At 43.8% G+C, this 20,503-nt stretch overlaps 1 protein-coding gene and 1 long non-coding RNA gene across 3 annotated transcripts; both read left to right on the forward strand.

Moving 5' to 3' along the window:
* Nucleotides 1-9,266: 9,266 nt before the first annotated feature.
* LOC115544101 (uncharacterized) lies at nt 9,267-11,343 on the forward strand. 2 transcript variants are annotated; one of them, XR_003976803.1, is made up of 3 exons: nt 9,267-9,377; nt 10,114-11,015; nt 11,228-11,343. It is a non-coding gene; the product is annotated as an uncharacterized LOC115544101 (long non-coding RNA). The 2 variants fall into 2 exon arrangements; XR_003976804.1 differs by lacking the exon at nt 9,267-9,377 and adding an exon at nt 9,943-10,026.
* Nucleotides 11,344-15,979: 4,636 nt separating this feature from the next.
* On the forward strand, nt 15,980-20,467 carry LOC115544085 (uncharacterized). Its single transcript, XM_030356897.1, has 4 exons — nt 15,980-17,080; nt 17,371-17,670; nt 18,860-19,158; nt 20,347-20,467. The coding sequence occupies exons 1-3, from the start codon at nt 16,915-16,917 to the stop codon at nt 19,126-19,128; spliced, it is 735 nt and encodes a 244-aa protein (XP_030212757.1). The 5' UTR covers nt 15,980-16,914; the 3' UTR covers nt 19,129-19,158; nt 20,347-20,467.
* Nucleotides 20,468-20,503: the final 36 nt, after the last annotated feature.

Consider the following 20,503-nt stretch of genomic DNA (forward strand, 5'->3'; position numbering starts at 1 on the left):
AGAGGTTCAGTAGAGGGGCGACAGTGAGAAGGAAGGTTGTCCATAACATGTATTCGTCTTCAAATACACTCTGAACAGAGTTTATGGCGGAGAATAGGGGTTCCCAAAGTGGGGGTCGCGACCCTCTTTAAAATACCAATGCTTTGAAAAGCGCCCACTTTAAAATACCAATGCTTTGAAAAGTGTGATAAACCTCTACTGAACAGATGGGGCGACAGTGAGAAGGAAGACTGTCCATAACATGTACTCGTCTTCAAATACACTCTGAACAGAGTTTATGGCGTAGAATAGGGGTTCCCAAAGTGGGGTTCGCGAGACGCTGAGAGGTGGGTCGCGGAATGATTTCCATAAATCACATAAATAGAAAATACAGAAAAATTCTCCCATGGTTGTAAAAATTATGAAACAAACATGGTAGTTAAAATACAGATTTTCCTCCTGAGGTGATTACGACAGATTAACGATAGCATCATTTGCAGGTGTCAGGTCAGTCACCACCTGACTGACCCTGACTGGTTAACAAGGCTAGCGTATGTCTTTCATTTTTGACAGACTGAATGGACTTAACCTGTCATTGCAAGGTGAAAACACAAGCATCATGTCAATGAGTGATAAAAGTGTGTTCACATTGTGAAGATGTCTATAACTACCCACCTTCTAGCCCTCCTGGAACACTTTGACAACTATTTCCCTGAGAAAACGGCTCCGGAACAATATGACTGGATAAAATCACCATTCAGTCATCTGTCAGCCGTCATGGAGGACGCACTGATGGAGCTGTCATGTGAACACACTTTAAAGATAGATTTTAATTTTTTTTAGACGCTTGCTAAATTCTGGATTTCGGTCGAGAGGGAATATCCACAGCTGTCCAAGGCCGCGATGGACGTACTGACGCCATTTGGCTCCACATACCTGTGCGAACAAACTTTCTCTGCACTGACATATATTAAAAATAAATACAGATCACGTCTTGTGGAGGATGATCTCCGTGTGGCCGTCTCCACAATTAAACCGAGAATGGACTTGCTGTTTTCCGCGCATAGCGCGCATCCATTTCATTAGATGAGATTAACGATGAAACATAGATGCCAGCAACAATGTACATATGTTTACAACAGTTTGTGGATATTACCCTGACTGAGATATTCTTCTGTTCAAATGGAAATGAAAGTGAAATGTCAAAGTTAAGTTTGCACATGACAGAAATACGGTGCACTCATGTTACATGGATATTATTTTGACTGAGGTATTCTTCTTTTTATCAAACAGTAAATTTCTATATGTAAAATCGTAACAGGCTGCTCTGTTCTTTTGTGTTGTCGTTAAGCCTGTGTTTGGATAAGCCTAGTGCGTATGGCCTGTGCGCACATTTTATTTAATTTTTTCAGTTACATCCGGGGATAGTGGGAGTTGCCAGTCTCTGGCACCGTTATTTTGGGGGCTGAAATGTTGAAATGTTTGGGAACCCATGGCGTAGATGATGTAGTTTTCTGCTGACTGAATTTCAGGTTTCAGTCAGTTTTCGACTCATTTTGAGGTTCTCAGCTACATCAACATCTTCATAATTCTAATTTGGTTCTTTTAAATCCTTTTCAAGGTCTTTACGCCGTCCAAATTTCAAAGTTCATGCTCGAAATGCAATGTTATCTTCCTAGTTTCTCAAGACCCCCCTCCCACCGCCTCCTGACCCCAGATGCCTCCCCCCCCTCACCATCTCTAGCCCCCCCCATCTGACCTGGAGTGACCTCTACCATCTACTTATGAAAACATGACTTCACCAGGCCCTCATCGCTACGCTGATCCCTTGTTTTGTGTAAACCCAACCCCGTCTCAGCGTCTCTACGGAGCCACGCCTGCTGTCCCACCGCTGGTCGGACCGCAACCTTTTAGCTTTGACCTTCGACCCTAGTGAGCGGTACCTTCAGTCTTTTCAATGGGTTCATGTGAAGGCAGCGTCCCCCCCCCAGAGGTAAGCAGCATCCTGGGGGTCCTGGGGGGGGGGGGGGGCACAGGGGTTGGAACACAGGTAGATGTCTGAGTTTACCTGAGACAGACAGGCAGGTATCTGAAAAACTCAGAAGCACTAAAGCTTTATTAGGTCTGGCCCATATGAACATAAACAAATATGTACATTTTGGCCCAAAAATAGATATTTTGACAATATTGATGGGATGGTTATTTATATAATAACCATCCCATCAATATTTATATATTTATATAAATATTTATAGAATGAGATTTTTGATTGATAATCATCAGTAAGGATGATTTAATGACTAAGTGGGTAAAGGTATGTCAAAGTCAGCTAAAACAGTCTAGTAGGTTCATAAAGTCACTTTACTGTAATTAAGCGTTCAAAACCAGGAAAAGACTACACTTATGCCATGTCTCAATGAGCAGATTTTTATCGTAGTGAATATTTAGCTCAGCACTAACATGGGGTTTCACTTCGTTCACTAAGGCAGGTGATGAAACTGAGAAAGATAGATGGGACAGAGACCACCGATACCGGGTTCACTGGATCAAAAGCTGCCCTCTGCTGGCGGGGCAGACAAACTGCATCTAAGCTCAGATAATATTTGTTTTTGCTGTGAAGCGATCCGGGGACCACCCAAGATTTTTGAAGTTAAGAGCGGGCAACATCACAGACAAACCTTTATTAGTTCATTGTAACATGACAAACAGAGGTGACAATAGAGGGACCCAGATGGCGACAGCCACACTGAGGTAGTGGCAGATTTACGGACCAACACAAAAATGGTAGTAGTAGTAGAAAGTAGCCAAAAGTCCCAAGAAGCAGAGAAAAGTGTCCAACAAGGTTTGCCGTAAAGCGATCAGGGGACCACCCGAGATTGCGACAGGTGAAGAAACTAAGAAAGATAGACAGGACAGAGACCACCGATTCTGGTTTCAGTGTATCAAAAGCTGCCCTCTGCTGGCGGGGCAGACAAACTGCATCTAAGATCAGATAATATTTGTTTTTTCTGTGAAGCGATCCGGGGACCACCCAAGATTTTTGAAGTTAAGAAAGGGCAACAAATTAAAAGTATCCCATGGAGGCGAATGTGAGTGCACATTGAGCTTCAAGTAGTGAAACAGGTATATTTCTACGAGAAATGGCAAGTAAGAAATGGAGGTTATAATAATCCTCATGAGGCCGAGGAGCCTGGGAGGAAACACGCTGAGACATCATCGGTGTGGTAAACACACGCGGTCATCTTTAAACATGTGGGGGTGTAGCTCCAACCCTACGCCCTCGGGCCCCGGCCTCCGTCAGGGCAGGGGCCCCTGTGGACGACGGCTACGCCAGCGAGCCAGAGGTGGAGGTAAGGGGGGAGGCCGGGGAAGGAGGAGGCGGGAGAGGGGGGAGGCGGGGGTGAAGCCACGCCCCCAGGACCGCGGTGGAAGGTGGAGGTCTCACACGGTGGAGGGTGGGGGTCTCACACTGTGGAGGGTGGGGGTCTCACACGGTGGAGGGTGGGGGTCTCACACAGTGGATGGTGGGGAGTCTCACACAGTGGGGGGTGGGGGTCTCACACAGTGGAGGGTGGGGGTTCTCACTCAGTGGAGGGTGGGGGTCTCACACAGTGGAGGGTGGGGGTTCTCACTCAGTGGAGGGTGGGGGTCTCACACAGTGGAGGGTGGGGGGTCTCACTCAGTGGAGGGTGGGGAGTCTCACACAGTGGGGGGTGGGGGTCTCACACGGTGGATGGTGGGGAGTCTCACACAGTGGGGGGTGGGGGTCTCACACAGTGGAGGGTGGGGGTCTCACACGGTGGAGGGTGGGGGTCTCACACGGTGGAGGGTGGGGGTCTCACACGGTGGAGGGTGGGGGTCTCACACGGTGGAGGGTGGGGGTCTCACACAGTGGATGGTGGGGAGTCTCACACAGTGGGGGGTGGGGGTCTCACACAGTGGAGGGTGGGGGTCTCACTCAGTGGAGGGTGGGGGTCTCACACGGTGGAGGGTGGGGGTCTCACACAGTGGAGGGTGGGGGGTCTCACTCAGTGGAGGGTGGGGAGTCTCACACAGTGGAGGGTGGGGGGTCTCACTCAGTGGGGGGTGGGGGTCTCACACAGTGGAGGGTGGGGGGTCTCACTCAGTGGAGGGTGGGGAGTCTCACACAGTGGAGGGTGGGGGGTCTCACTCAGTGGAGGGTGGGGGTCTCACACAGTGGAGGGTGGGGGTGTCACCTCGCTGCCGGGCCGGCGCTCTGCGCCGCGGTCCCGAAGGTGGGCCGACGGGGGCGCGTGGGAGGCGGCGTTGCCCCCCTGCCGGGCGACCCCGGCCTTTCCCGGGGCCGTGAAGACCCCCCCATGTCGCGGTGAACCAAGTGTGGGCCGTCGAACCATGAAACTGAGGGGAGTTCAGTGGGTAAATTGCGATTTTCTTAACTGAAACTATTTTCATTTCTACTACAATAATCGAAAATGTATATAATTATTCTGATATTTACAATTATTCATATGCACAAGGACAATTTATTGTGTCATTGCCGAACGCTTATTAAATAGTAGCGGTTGCAAGATGTTACCCAACCACACAGTTTTGATCTTGTTACTGGTAGATTTGATCTCAATCAGTTTGTGACCCAGGAGAGCAATGTGCCAATTCCCCCCTGTGCCTCCACCAAGACATTGGTATACCAGCCTCAGAACTCATCAGGAAACCTGGGGACGGTGCAGAGACTACAAACGTGATGCTGTGAAAGTGACCTCCAACGTAGAAAGGGTGTTTATAGAGGACTTTACGTTGTCGGGGGATCCCAGTGGGGAGACAGTCATGAACAGCTCTCTCCTGATTCGTCTGAAAGACCGTGAGACTAGAGGCTTGTATTACTGTGCTGCTAGATGAGCACGTCAACACACACCCACCACTATTCTTCCAATGTCACCACCATCAGTGCTGTACGGTTGGAAGAGTTGATGGCATCACCTCCTCTCTTCTAACAATTTACATAAAATGGCTCCTCCCACATGTGGGTTCCGACATGGTTGTGAGATGGAAACAGGAGCGACTGCCATCAAAACGATACAAGTTGAAAGGTTATCGCAAGTAGGAAATGTACTTGATAGGGCTCTGTTTATAAGATGAGAGTTCCAAGCTAGCTAGCAATGGATGATCAAAGTGAGACAAATATGTCGGCAATCAAATTTCTTGCCCTAATATTTACTACAGTTGTCTCAGGTAGGGCTACTATCCTTTACTATGGCTACTGGATAACATAATATTCTACAATGTTATGTTTTCTAATTTTCTTCTAAAACTGAAACCGATCTTTCAGGGTTAGCAATCTAATTTAATATTACTGACTCTAGGTAAAAAAATCTCCAGTTGGAAAACTGTTTCTACGATAATTTGATCTTCGGTTCTTCTCTTCTCCCTAGGTGCAACCCCTAGCAACCAGGTTCACCAAACTCCGCCTGATATGGTTGTGGCTATTAAGTCAGGAGCAACAGTCACGCTGAACTGCTCCCACAGCATTGAGAACTACAACACAATCCTCTGGTACAAGCAACAATGCAACAATAAACAGCTGAAGTTACTAGGGTACATATACTCGACGTTTGCAACTCCTGAAATGGGAATGGATGGTGAAATGAGTGGGAGCGCTGGACAACACCAAACTGCCAGGTTAACGATACAGAACATCAGCGTGGAGAGCAGCGCTGTGTATTTCTGTGCTGCTAGTATCCACAATGCAGCGTATTAGGGGTTCACCGTACAATAACTCCTCATCTAATAATTCATCTGATTAACCTCCCTGCACCTGCAGCAACCTCATCTCAGCATCAGCTGGATCTTACCCTTCATTTGGAGTCAAAAAACACAACCTTTGGTTCTCTACAGGAGACTCTCCATTCTAGAGCAAAGTGACTAAACCCACATGGTTAGGTTATCCGTGTCAGATAAACAACATGACATGACACATTATTAGGGGTGTAACGGTACACAAAAGTCATGGTTAGGTACGTACCTCGGTTTTGAAGTCATGGATGGTATTGGGCGGTACAGTTCATAGTTAAGGGGAACATTTTAAAAAACAGTTTTTCTGTCAACAACGGAGAATGGCTCTGGTTCAGCAGCAATGAAAACACCAATAGACTTGGTTATGGCATTTGCAGTTCTGAATTTCCAGACAGGGGTTGTTGAAATAATTTCGTGAGCTGTGTTTGCAAAGCTCGCTTTTTTATTTCACAGCAACGGTGATACTAAACACCCGGATAGTGCCTTTTCAAATGCTACGCATGTTAAAGTGCCATACGTAGACACGGAGAGCCTGTCGGAGACCCTCTCCGTAGCTTACGTGCGCATCCAATATTTTTTACCTATACGTCGACGCAACGGAGACGGCATGGGCTGTGATTGGTCCTCTAACGAAATCATTTCCGGAATCACTTCCCCGGTTTGACTTTGCACCTTATTTGCTTTGTACATTGTTTAATTTGCACATTAAGGACAAATAAAACACCAAATAGGATTTGAAAGCTTTGGAAGTTTATCTAAAACACAATTTTTTATTCGTCGTTGTTTTCGAGCAATCATGTGCTGTATTTCTTTCCAGTGCAATCTTGCTTCTCATCAAAACTCTCGCAACCCATGATGGGTCCTCAGCTGTAAACCATTCAAAAAGCTCAAAAAAAACGATAAGAAAAGCTAATACAAACATACCAAGCACTTGGGGGGAGTTCTTTAGTTGTTTTGTGTTTGAGTCAGAACAAATGTCACCACCATCAGTGCTGTACGGTTGGAAGACTTGATGGCATCACCTCCTCTCTTCTAACAATTTACATAAAATAGCTCCTCCCACATGGGGGTTCCGATATGGTTGTGGGATGGAAATAGGAGCCACTGCCATCAAAACGATGCAAGTTGAAAGGTTATCGCACGTAGGAAATGTAATTGATAGGGCTTTGTTCATAAGATGAGAGTCCAACGCTAGCTAGCCTTGAATGATCACAGTGAGACAACTATGTCGGTGATCACATTGCTTGCGCTTATATTTACGTTTACAGTTGTCTCAGGTAGGGCTACTATCCTTTACTATGGCTACTGGATAGCATAACATTGTACAATGTTATGTTTTTGAATTTTCTTCCAAAACTGATCTTCGGTTCTTCTCTTCTCCCAAGGTGCATCCCTTAGCGACCAGGTTCACCAATCTCCACCTGAGATGGTTGTGGCTATTAAGTCAGGAGCAAAAGTCACGCTGAACTGCTCCCACAGCATTGAGAACTACGAAGTAATCCTCTGGTACAAACAGCAACGCAACGATAAACAGCTCCAGTTACTAGGGTACATATACTCGGAAAATGCAAATCCCGAAAAGGGAATGCATGTTGAAATGAGTGGGAGTGCTTATCGAAACCAAACTGCCAGGTTAACGATACTGAACATCAGCCCGGAGAGCAGCGCCGTGTATTTCTGTGCTGCTAGATTCCACAATGCAGCAAATTAGGGATTCACCGTACAATAACTACTCGTCTGATAATTCATCTGATTAACCTCCCTGCACCTGCAGCAGCCTCATCTCAGCTGGATCTTACCCTTCATTTTGTGCCAAAAAAAAAAAACCTTCGATTCACTACAGGAGACTCCATTCTAGAGCAAAGTGACTAAAGTCACATAGTTAGGTTATCTGTGTAATATAAACAACATAACATGATACATTATTATTCATAACGTTACTGACCAAGCTGCTGCCTGAAAGAATATTTTGCTGTGTGTGTGTGTGTGTGTGTGTGTGTGTGTGTGTGTGTGTGTGTGTGTGTGTGTGTGTGTGTGTGTGTGTGTGTGTGTGTGTGTGTGTGTGTGTGTGTGTGTGTGTGTGTGTGTGTGTTGAGACAATACTGGATTTTCTACAATTCCTTAAAAAATAAGGATATTCTATGCCATTTTCATACCACAGGGAAAACTTAACTCAACAATGAGGGCATATAATTTTTTATTTTTTGAGTTTAAGCTATTTCTGAGTTTCTTTCTGAAAATAACAGACCAAAAGCAAATAGAGCATACCTCCACAACTGCAAGGGCTGTAATATGTTATCTTGGAGTCATAATAAAGTTTGTTCTTTAGGTGAAATAATCAACGTGGGTACTACTTGGTTAGAGTGATTGAACATAGACCAGATGTTGAATATTTAATTTCCCCCTGAAATAGATTTCATATTTTCGATTGAAATTAGGGGTGTGCATGGGTACACGTGTAACCGGTTAGTAAATCATAACCGTTAATAAAAAAATAAAAAAAATTACCGCGCCATTGTTTCAATGGGAATCGCGACGGTCCATACTCTGAACATAGTTTACATATATATAATTCGAAATTCGTCCCAGCCTTTAGACCACAGATACTCTAGGGTCTATAGCATATAACCGCGTTGTCTGATTACAGTTTCATTCATTTTTCACGATTAACCAGCTCTCGTTTTGAAGAATAATCACTGCGCCATTCGTTTCAATGGGAATAGCGACGGTCTATACTTTCCACATAAAGTGTACATATTTATAAATTGAAATTCGTCCAAGCCTTTATGCCACAGATACTATAGGGTCTACAGAATATAACCACGTTTTCTGATTACAGTTTAATGAAACAGTAAGCTGACAACATCCTAATTAACACCGCAACTGCAAATTAACCACACGGAGATAACCATGGCAACCGGTCAAACAAATTTTCTTTTTGCGATCATTCTGCATGCGCATCCGCCGTGTTGATAAACAAATAATCCCCCTATAGCGCGACTGCGGTCCACTTAAGAAAATAAATAATATTTCATTAATTAAATTAAAAACGGTTAAACAAAAAAAAGGGGTTGTGTAACCGTTTACAATTTTTTGTAACCGTTCACACCCCTAATTGAAATACCACCATTTGCATTATCAGTTAGCAGCCCTTTAGTGCTATAGGGCCATGGCATAACATCTGATGAGTACCTGGGTCAATAATTGATGCCAATAAAGTGAAGTAGAGCAAAGATTTTGGTAGAGAAAGGTTCAGGCGAAGTCTCAAAAAATCCAATGCCAACCAATGCGAAACTGAAACATATACAACCTTCATGAGATACAAACAAGTCGATAACCCGAGGACCCAAAGTACAATTTGGACACTTAACCCCTCAATTGAAAGGTAAGGGAAAATATAATTGAATGAGACCAAGCCAAACAATCACAAATACACCATATGGCCACCAGATGGCAGTAAATTATATCTGTTCTGATTGAAGGCAATTTACCGAGATCCTCAGATACCATCTTAGCCCTTGATAAAAAACACCATGTTTAGTTGCAAAATAGGTCACAGACACTGGATTATCTGCTTATGGCGTTTCATGCGATCAAACACAACTTTGAGGACAAAAACAACAAAGGTAAGACATTTTTTTGGACTTGATTTGTAATTTGTGAGCAACAGGGTGATATGGTTTGGAAGGCGGAGAATAATGATTGAAATTGTTTAAATTATTCAGTACAAATATGTATAGAAAAATCGATATTTATGACGAGTTTCGAGAATTCATATGATACACGTGCCCAACAAACGAAGAAACTGATCGGAGTTCAGTGGGTGAATTGCGATGTTCGTGACTGAAACTATTTTAATTTCTACTACAATAATCTAAATTTATATAATTATTCTGATAATTACAATTGCTAGTGTACACATAGCCAATATATTGTGTCACTGCTGAATGCTTTTTAAAAAGTTGCGGTTGCCAGATATTACCCACCATACAGTTTTGATCTTGTTATTGGTATATTTGATCTCAATCAGTTTGTGACCGAGGAGAGCAATCTGCCAATTCCCTCCTGTATCTCTTCCAACACATGGTATACCAGCCTATCAGTGTCTTGTGACATCACTTCCTGCTCTGCCTCGCGCAACTATTGGCTTCATAAGTGTCACTGGCCAGAATCAGTATAAATAATGAGATTCCTTTGTGTATTTTACCTCACAAGTAATAACTAGAAACTAGAATCATAAAAAAATAAGCGTAAGGATGGCATTTCCCATGATGGGTATGAACTGTATTCTGTACATGATTTCATGTTTGATTGTTTGTGAAAAGTGGTTCATAATACTAGTCTCTTCTTGTCTTTCCCCAGGGTTGTCTCTCGGTATTGAAGTCCATCAGACACCCTCAGAACTCATCAGGAAACCTGGGGACAGTGCATACATATCTGCATGCACTGGGAAACCGACTACAAAGTGATGCTGTGATACCAGCAGTCTGATGGAAAGAGACCTCTGATCGGACATGTGAATTACAAAACCTCCAACGTAGAAAGTGTGTTTATAGAGGACTTTACACTGTCGGGGGATCCCAGTGGGGAGACAGTCATGAACAGCTCTCTTCTGGTTCGCCTGTATTACTGTACTGCTAGATTAGCACATCATCCCACACCCACCACTATTCTTCACAAACACAACAGTGTGTGGTTCTTATCAGCGGCGGTTTGGAATGAAAAGCTCAACTAAGTGGTCCCCCGGCCACCTGCGTTTGAGGTCGAGGACGATCTTTTATTCGTCGTTGTTTTCGACCAATCATGTGCTGTATTTCTTTCCAGTGCAATTTTGCTGCTCATCAAAACTCTCTCAACCCATGATGGGTCGGTCCTCAGCTGCAAACCATTCAAAAAGATCATAAAACACTATAAGGAAAGCTAATACAAACATACCAAGCACTTGGAAGTGTTCTTAAGCTGTTTTGTGTTTGAGTCTACACCAATTGTCACCACCATCAGTACTGTACGGTTAGAAGAGTTGTTGGCATCACCTCCTCTCTTCTAACAACTTACATAAAATGGCTCCTCCCACCTGGGGGTTCCGGTATGGTTGTGAGATGGAAATAGGAGCCACTTCAATCAGAATGATGCATAGGTTATGTACTCAATATGGGTGTGTTTAAAGGACGACCATTACAAGCTAGCTAGCGTTGACTTATCACATCCAGACATGTTGACAATCACCTTCCTCGCGCTACTGATAACATTAAACGATGTCTCAGGTACTGTCCTTACATTTTGTCTGACTTTTCATTATTGTTGTACATTATACTATTACGTCAGAATTACGTCCCAAAACTAAAACCGATCTTCCCAGGGATAGCAACCACATTTCACTATATTACTGACTGGTTTCACTGTCACGGTCACAATTACCCTAGTTGTAAAAGTGTATTTTTGGTAATCTGATATTTGGTTCTTGATTTCTCTGAAGGTGCATCTCTTAGCGACCAGGTTCACCAGACTCCACCTGAGATCGTTGTGGCCATCGAGTCAGGACCAACGGTCACGCTGGAATGCTCTCACAGCATTAAGAACTACGACCAAATCCTCTGGTACAAACAGCTACGCAACGATAAAAAGCTGGTGTTCCTAGGGTATATATCCAGTACTACTAAGTTTCCCGAAGCAGGCGTCATAATGAGTGGGAGTGCTGATCAAGACCAAACCGTCGAGTTAAGGATACAGGACATCAGCGTGGAGAGCAGTGCTGTGTATTTCTGTGCAGCTAGTATCCACAATGCAGCGTATTAGGGGTTCACCGTACAATAACTCCTCGTCTAATAATTCATCTGATTAACCTCCCTGCACCTGCAGCAACTGCTTTGGCATCAGTTGGATCTCCGCTTTCATTTAGTGCCAAAAACAAAACCTTTGGTTCACTATGGGAAATGCTTCAGTCTGGAGCCAAGTGACTAAACCCACATGACTAGCTTGTCTTTGTGATGTAAACAACATCATATGACATGATAATATTCATGATCTTTGTAACCAAAGTACTACCAAAACCAATATTTTGCCATCATATTTTGTGTATGAGTGCGTTGCCAAATGCCATTCATGTCTTTCCTCTAGATGGAGTAAATGTTAAACAAACAACATATTGCCCCCAGCATAATTTGACAGTAAACTTCAAACATATTCAAATCAAATGTCCCTTTTCTAAACGAGGAAAATAAGAAAATCCATTCATAGAACAAGGTTGGTATAGGCATGTTATTTAAATAATGAACGTGCTCAACGAACCCAGAAACTTAGCAGGCCTCTGATCGGATTTCAGTCGGTGAACCGCAGATATCTGTAATGAAAATATTTCCAAGTCTTTACCAACAATCAGAATCCTTGTAATATTCCGGATATTAATGATAATTGATGCAAATATAGCCTTTATATTTTGTTACTGCCATTTGCTGACATGGTATATTTCTTGATAGAATCAATATCTCCATAACGAAACAGGCAACAAGGGGTAACTCGCCAGTTGTAGTGCTTGGTTTCGGGCCCAGGCTTTGTGCCGTCTGGAGGTCTGCTACAACATAGTAGCACTGCTGGATCAGAGAATAGGTTGGGTTAGGCCCGATATCATATTCTAGGAAGCCTACAGGTAGACTGCAGAAATTGAGGTTGGAAGACTGAGAACTGTGCAACGCCAGCTGATTAGCATCTTGTGATCTTTCCATTTCCTATTAGTGAACCTGCAGCACTAGTGAGCTCAACGCAGACAGAAGGACATTGTAACCCTAGGTACAAGACAGACGGACAGCATGAGAACACTGCTATTCAACATAATTACCATGAACATCATATGGATTAAAGGTATCGTTCACTCGGCTCACTTATGGTGATTCCTCACCAAAGCAATACCCCTTAGTATATGAGGTGTTTCTGGGGGTTGGAGGGGAGAGAAAATAGACTTGGAGTTTGAAATCACATAAGATCAATTCAAAATCAAATGATGGATTTAGTCTAGGTGAAGGCACGCAAGAATATACAAGATACGTTCTCAACTGGGTTAGCCTTAGCCTTCCATAAATTATTATACTTCTTTAAAACTAAAAAACGGGTTGGTTAGACAGAGTTGTCTGTGAAGTATAGCTTCTCCAGTGTGAGGTATAACTTCATGGATCTTCTCATTTGGCAGCGTCCCAACAGCACCAGGTGGACCAGACTCCAGCAGCCGTGCTGGAAGAGCAGAACAGCCGCGGAGTGAACCTGTCCTGCGAGCATCAAATCCCAAACCATTACACCATCCTCTGGTACCAGCGCTCGCAAGGAAGCAACCGGCTGGAGCTCATCGCCACTGTCTATTACAAGCAGCCGACCGTCGAGGCTAACTTTACAGGCTACTTCTCCGTTGACGGGGATGGAGAGAAGTGGTCTAGACTGGAGCTGCTGAAGCCGAGGAGCCCGGAGGACACGGGAGAGTATTACTGTGCAGCCAGAATGCACAGTGATGAAGAACCAACGTACGCTGCTACAAAAACCCTGGAGTTACCACAAGAGAGGGTAAAAACCCTGTTTCCTGCTGACGTGTTGAATCTGGGAAGGGGAGGAGGAGTGTGGGGGTACATTTGGATGACACAAGGTGAGCAAACTACATGCAGTGTTAACCTCCATTCCCCAACATGGGCGTGCATGAGTTAATTTAAGTTCATCCAAGGCAACTTTGATCCCGTTGTCAGCCAATGGGTGAGCCCCTCACATGAGGCTCTCTCCTTTTTAGTAGCTTGACTTTGTGTCAGTTGAGCAGCTAGTATCGCCAACAGAATCAGCACAATAAAACCATGCCAGGTGGCCACTGTCTTTCTTCAGAAACTCTATCGACGTCTAGAGTCAGTGCAGTGCTTGGGTTCCTTTTGGTTGATGATGTGGTCATACTTTGTTGTCAATGTTACTGTTTTAGTACTATGTTGTTCTTCTTATTGCAGGATAAGTTATCTCTTCTGAGTATTGCCATTCTGATAACTCCTTGTAGGCCACTTATTGATGTAATGTAGCATGATGCAGGGGAAGACACGCAGACTGCGTTTACCCAGCATGTTCGATAAAGCACTGAATGTTTGTGACTTTTTTTGTCATTAACATCAAAGTATATATAGGAACACAACCCCACTTTGAGTTAGGTCTAGAGTAGGATTATTTAGGGCCACAGTTATGGGTTAGGTCTACGGCAGGATGAGTTAGTGCTTGAATTACGGGTTAGGTCCTGAGGCCTTGTATGGATAAGGGCTAGAGTTAGGGTCAGACTAGTTAGGGATAGGGATAGTGGTTAGCATGTGAAACTGCAACACCACAGCAGGGGGCAGCAGGAACACATTCACACAGAAAAACTAGAGTCTCCTCCCTCCAGAATAAGAGTGGACTACGAGGTGTCTTGAATGTAGTTAGTTGTTTTGCTTTCAACATGTCAGCGGCTTTTTATTGGGTTTATTCTGCTGCTGCTGCTGCTGCTGCTGCTGCTGCTGCTGCTGCTGCTGCTGGTAACAGAACAAGGTAGCAACTTTAGCTCTTTCACTTTAGTTGTGACTTATTAAAATTATGTTCTTCTTTTTCTTCTTCTGCTTATTCTTCTTCTTCCTCGACAACAACATCCAGAGTTTATCCTCTCGTCCCTCGTCATCAACAAGTCCACGAGACTTCTCCTGACCGCACGAGATCTTGAGAACGTCACCCTCCACTGTCGCCATGGAGACTCCGACTACCCCTATGTGTTCTGGTTCCAGCACAGGACCGTCCAAGGGACGGGACGTCACATGGTCATGGTCAGGAGGATTTACCACAACACAGCGCAGATGGAGTTGGGGTTCCACACCCGGTTCGGCATCACGGGCTACGCTAAGGCCGATGACAATTTGACGACCTCCCAGGTCCATCAGTCCGATACCACACAATACTTCTGGGCAGCAGAAATGCAGGGTGCGTCTTCTTGGACGAGCGCCTGTCACAAAAACGTTGTCATCTGGTCTAGTTGTCATACACACACACCTGCACCTAACCACCACAATGAGTCCGTTAAATAAATGGATGCAGGCTACTAGAGGGGACATTTATTCGCCAATGTCTTTACACCCATCAGTCATTTTTGCAAATGTGTGTGTGTGTGTGTGTGTGTGTGTGTGTGTGTGTGTGTGTGTGTGTGTGTGTGTGTGTGTGTGTGTGTGTGTGTGTGTGTGTGTATGTGTGTGTGTGTGTGTGTGTGTGTGTGTGTGTGTGTGTGTGTGATTTACTGCTCCACTACAGGACAAATACAGGACTTCTATATTATCGGATATATATGACTAAATTAAGAAGCAGGAGCATCAAAATACTTCCTTCAAAGTGCATTTCTTTAAATATCTTTTTTTTTTTCTAAATGCAGTATATTTGACTTCCTATTTCTAATAAATTATTTTATAAAATAGTCCTGGTTTGCATATTTATAATTTATATACAAATTTTTCATAATATGGTGAAGTGAAACTTGCAGGTGGTAGTCGTATAGCTGTCCATTTGGGGCGGGCATGAGAAACACGGTAACATCGATTTCCATGTGAGGTGGATCACGTCATTATTCCAAGTCTCAAATGATGCGGACGGTGATGAAAGATGAGACCATGTTCTACCTTTTCTATTTACTGTAAGTGGCAGTTAAATATGTTTAAAAATACAAAGAACTTTTTTTTTTTTTTTTTCATATAACTGATCTAATAGGCTATAGCCTGGGAATTAAAGCACCGTTATCTTTTCATTCATTTTGCTTGTGCACCTGTTCAACATTTGAATATCGTTGATGCTATTCCATTCATCTATCATGTGTATTGGACTAATACGTCCACCTCGAGACAGCTTATTTCACCCAGGTTTTCGAACTGACCTATTCCAGAGACGGTCAACGGTGGGGTCGCCGGGTGAGACGGTGACCCTCACCTGCAGCCACGACGACGACGCAGTCTTCTATCTATTCTGGTATCGACTGAGGAAGTTTGGTGAACCATTGGTTTTAGTAGGTTACGTCTATGCTGAAAACATCAACACCGAGCCGCAGTTTGAGCATAGATTCGTCCTTAGTGGGAATGCAAAAGGCAAGATTAATTTGATGATTGGAAACCTCAGCGTCGAGGACAGCGGCGTCTACTATTGCTGCTCCAAACTGCACGATGCTGTTCGCTTCCTTGTACAAAAACACCAATAGTGTCAAATGGCGCATTATGAAACACAAGCGTATTTTTCTTTCGTCAAGAATCAACGAATAAATTAGAAAATGTCAGAGCGACTAAACGCTACGACGTTACTGATGACCCGTTACTTTGAAATACGAATATGGTGCTTGTGCTGCATACTGTTGCCTGGGATTGGATGTTGGGGGAGACGTCATCCATACAAATACATAAGTCCACACAGATCAACATGAATCCGAACAAGATTTGCACTCTGACTTTCTCCTTTTCCCTGGCCACCTGTTAGCCTGCCTAACGCCAGACCTCATCTCAATCTACATTTAGAAGAGTTTTGGGAACCACACATTCATTTTCTCCTATTTGAGGCGTGGTTTACGATTGCCTTGAGCCAGTTATGGGGCGCTATGAATGTCTATCACATGAGTCTGTCCGTAGCTCATGGCCAATCGTATCAATTATACCAGATGACGTACGTAGAGCAACAGAAATTCGATGAGGAAGAAGAAGATGTAACATATAACATAACATATATTTATAAAGATTTTATGACAGTTCTGTTCTCAATCTAGTTATCAGTGGGGGCAATACATACCGTACATGCTATTTTAATTGGCTTTTTCAGGAGGTATAAACCATAATGAGTAAAGAATACATTTAATCTGTGACCAGAACATTTTCTTAAATTAATTCTGCCTGCAACCCAAACCAATAAAATATCAGGATATACAATATTGAAAAGGTAAGAACAAAAGTAGCCTAAATAGGAAAGAATTCTGTAAAGGCCCAAATCCTTTTATCTTTGTCCCACCCAACAGTTCTTGTCGCTATGACAACAAACAGGGTAGATATTTGATCAGATAGGATTTCAGGCTAAATGCAGCTGCTAGTGTAGGTCTACTGTACTTTTGGAAGCTTGGTAATTTTATCCGATAGGTGGAGGCAAAACACTATTCAGAGAATCAAAATGGACTGCCTCCCCCCTTCCAGACAGACTACACCAACACCACCCGATAAAAAAAATCCATATTTTGTTGATATCTCAGATCAAGCTCAAGCCTCCATCTTCCAGTCAGAAATGATTGTTAGCCATATTCTGCATGAGATAGTAATTATCTTCATTCTCTGTCTGTGTAAGTTGCTATGTTTTGTATTTTTATAACCAGAAAAAACATAGTTTCAATTCAAACTATCAACGGATGCAGTACCAGCCATTGTTCAATGTACAGTACTGTATCTTGTTGTTGTAATCCTTGTTTTATTATTCCTTCAGCTATCTACACTCCCTCAAGGGTTAGCGTTTCATTGATCACAGCCTCATTTTAAAGTTGCTTAGGATGAAAGCGTAGGCTAAAATGACTCAATGTACTGCAAATGTGACTTCTCTAACTTATGCTCCTCGTTCTCCTCATTCCATCCACAGTCGAGGTCAAAGGCATCGAGTTTCAGGAGTCCGGTCCCAAGATGGTACCGGACGAGAAGGCAGAGGTCGTGATCACCTGTAGCCATAACGACAGCTCTCGGCCTCTGATGCTGTGGTACCAGCAGAAACAGGGCTCGGGTCCCTTGGTCTTGCTGGGTTATAACTATGGAGCCACTACATCCAACTATGAGGACGGCATTAAAGAGCAGTTTGAGATCAAAATGGACGACAGGCAGAGCGGATCCCTGGCAGTTCGGGAGGCAAACGTGACACACACGGCGGTTTACTTCTGCGCTGCTGGTGAGCACAATGATGTGGTTTTGAACCGTTTGCGCACTAAAACGCTCCTCTGTCTATCGAGTCGATGATGAACAGTACTAGGCAGGAGAGGGTGTGTCTTATTCTTCATGAAACAGACTTGATCTGAAGGATGGTCTGTATGTCTTTCTGAAAACCAAATGAGGACAGGATGTCTTTTGCAGTCGTTGGGGTTTTCCTGACTTTGCTTCGACTTCTGGGTAAAATCTCTCTCATAAGTCTGCTTCCAATTAAAGCTATTTACTAATGTCAAATTTCAATCATTACAGTCTATGGTTTTGTCTTTGACTTTAAATGAACATCTTCTGTCTCTCTGCTTTTCTGTCCATGGGTGTGTTAGACTGTGTGATATTTCAGCCGTCCCATCCCATAATACTTCAGGAAAACACCCAGGCGGAGATTAAATGTCAACACGATGACGTCAGTCTCAATGTCATGTTATGGTACCAGCGAAGACCACAGAACAACACTTTGAGTTTAATAGGCTACAGCTACTATGGCAGCGACCCCAACTACGAAGAAGTGTTCAAAGATCAATTTGAGATGACGATGGAGAGCGAACTGAAAGGAGCGCTGGTACGTCGAAAGGCAGAGGCAAACGACTCTGGGGAGTATTTCTGCGCTGCCAGTACACAGTGATGTGGTTTGATGCGAGTCGCTCACTCAAAACCGATCTGTCCTTTCATCAAAGCTCAAACACAAGCAACTAACGCTAGTCCCTAGTGTCAAATCCAGACTGTACGATTCCTTATCCGTTTGGTTCACTGTATCGATTTTCCATCGGACCCATCTGTCTCTTTAAAGATAAAAATATGGCTTTGAATACTGTATGTCAGCCATGCACTGCATGAGATATGAATTATCTTTATTCTCTGTCAGTGTAAGTTGCTATGTTTTGTATTTTTATAACCAGAAAATACAGTTTTGAAGTCAAGCTATCAATGGATGCAGTACTAGGCCTTTGTTCAATGTACACGTACTGTATCTTGTTGTTGTAATCCTTGCTTTATTATCCCTTCAGCTATCTACACTCCCTCAAGGGTTAGCGTTTCATTGATCACAGCCTCAACTTAAAGTCGCTTTGGATGAAAGCGTGGGCTAAAATGACTCAATGTACTGCAAACGTAAATTCTCTAACTTATGCTCCTCGTTCTCCTAATTCCATCCACAGTCAAGGTCAAAGTCATCGAGTTTCAGGAGTCCGGTCCCAAGATAGTACCGGACGAGAAGGCAGAGGTCGTGATCACCTGTAGCCATAACGACAGCTCCCGGCCTCTGATGCTGTGTACCAGCAGAAACAGGGCTCGGGTCCCTTGGTCTTGCTGGGTTATAACTATGGAGCCACTACATCCAACTATGAGGACGGCATTAAAGAGCAGTTTGAGATCAAAATGGACGACAGGCAGAGCGGATCCCTGGCAGTTCGGGAGGCAAACGTGACACACACGGCGGTTTACTTCTGCGCTGCTGGTGAGCACAGTGATGTGGTTTTGAACCGTGTGCGCACTAAAACGCTCCTCTGTCTATCGAGTCGATGATGAACAGTACTAGGCAGGAGAGGGTGTGTCTTATTCTTCATGAAACAGACTTGATCTGAAGGATGGTCTGTATGTCTTTCTGAAAACAACATGAGGACAGGATGTCTTTTGCAGTCGTTGGGGTTCTCCTGACTTTGCTTCGACTTCTGGGTAAAATCTCTCTCATAAGTCTGCTTCCAATTAAAGCTATTTACTAATGTCAAATTTCAATCATTACAGTCTATGGTTTTGTCTTTGACTTTAAATGAACATCTTCTGTCTCTCTGCTTTTCTGTCCATGGGTGTGTTAGACTGTGTGATATTTCAGCCATCCCATCCCATAATACTTCAGGAAAACACCCAGGCGGAGATTAAATGTGAACACGATGACGACAATCTCTATGTCATGTTATGGTACCAGCGAAGACCACAGAACAACACTTTGAGTCTAATAGGCTACAGCTACTATCCCAATGACCCCATCTACGAAGAAGTGTTCAAAGATCAATTTGAGATGACGATGGAGAGCAAACTGAAAGGAGCGCTGGTACGTCGAAAGGCAGAGGCAAACGACTCTGGGGAGTATTTCTGCGCTGCAAGTACACAGTGATGTGGTTTGATGCGAGTCGCTCACTCAAAACTGATCTGTCCTTTCATCAAAGCTCAAACACAAGCAACTAACGCTAGTCCCTAGTGTCAAATCCAGACTGTACGATTCCTTATCCGTTTTGTTCACTGTATCGATTTTCCATCGGACCCATCTGTCTCTTTAAAGATAAAAATATGGCTTTGAATACTCTATGTCAGCCATGCACTGCATGAGATATGAATTATATTTATTCCTTGTCAGTGTAAGTTGCTATGTTTTGTATTTTTATAACCAGAAAATACAGTTTCAAGTCAAGCTATCAATGGATGCAGTACTAGGCCTTTGTTCAATGTACACGTACTGTATCTTGTTGTTGTAATCCTTGCTTTATTATCCCTTCAGCTATCTACACTCCCTCAAGGGTTAGCGTTTCATTGATCACAGCCTCAACTTAAAGTCGCTTTGGATGAAAGCGTGGGCTAAAATGACTCAATGTACTGCAAACGTAAATTCTCTAACTTATGCTCCTCGTTCTCCTAATTCCATCCACAGTCAAGGTCAAAGTCATCGAGTTTCAGGAGTCCGGTCCCAAGATAGTACCGGACGAGAAGGCAGAGGTCGTGATCACCTGTAGCCATAACGACAGCTCCCGGCCTCTGATGCTGTGTACCAGCAGAAACAGGGCTCGGGTCCCTTGGTCTTGCTGGGT

The sequence above is a fragment of the Gadus morhua genome, chromosome 5 (genome assembly GCF_902167405.1).
Source record: "Gadus morhua chromosome 5, gadMor3.0, whole genome shotgun sequence".
Lineage (NCBI taxonomy): Eukaryota > Metazoa > Chordata > Actinopteri > Gadiformes > Gadidae > Gadus > Gadus morhua.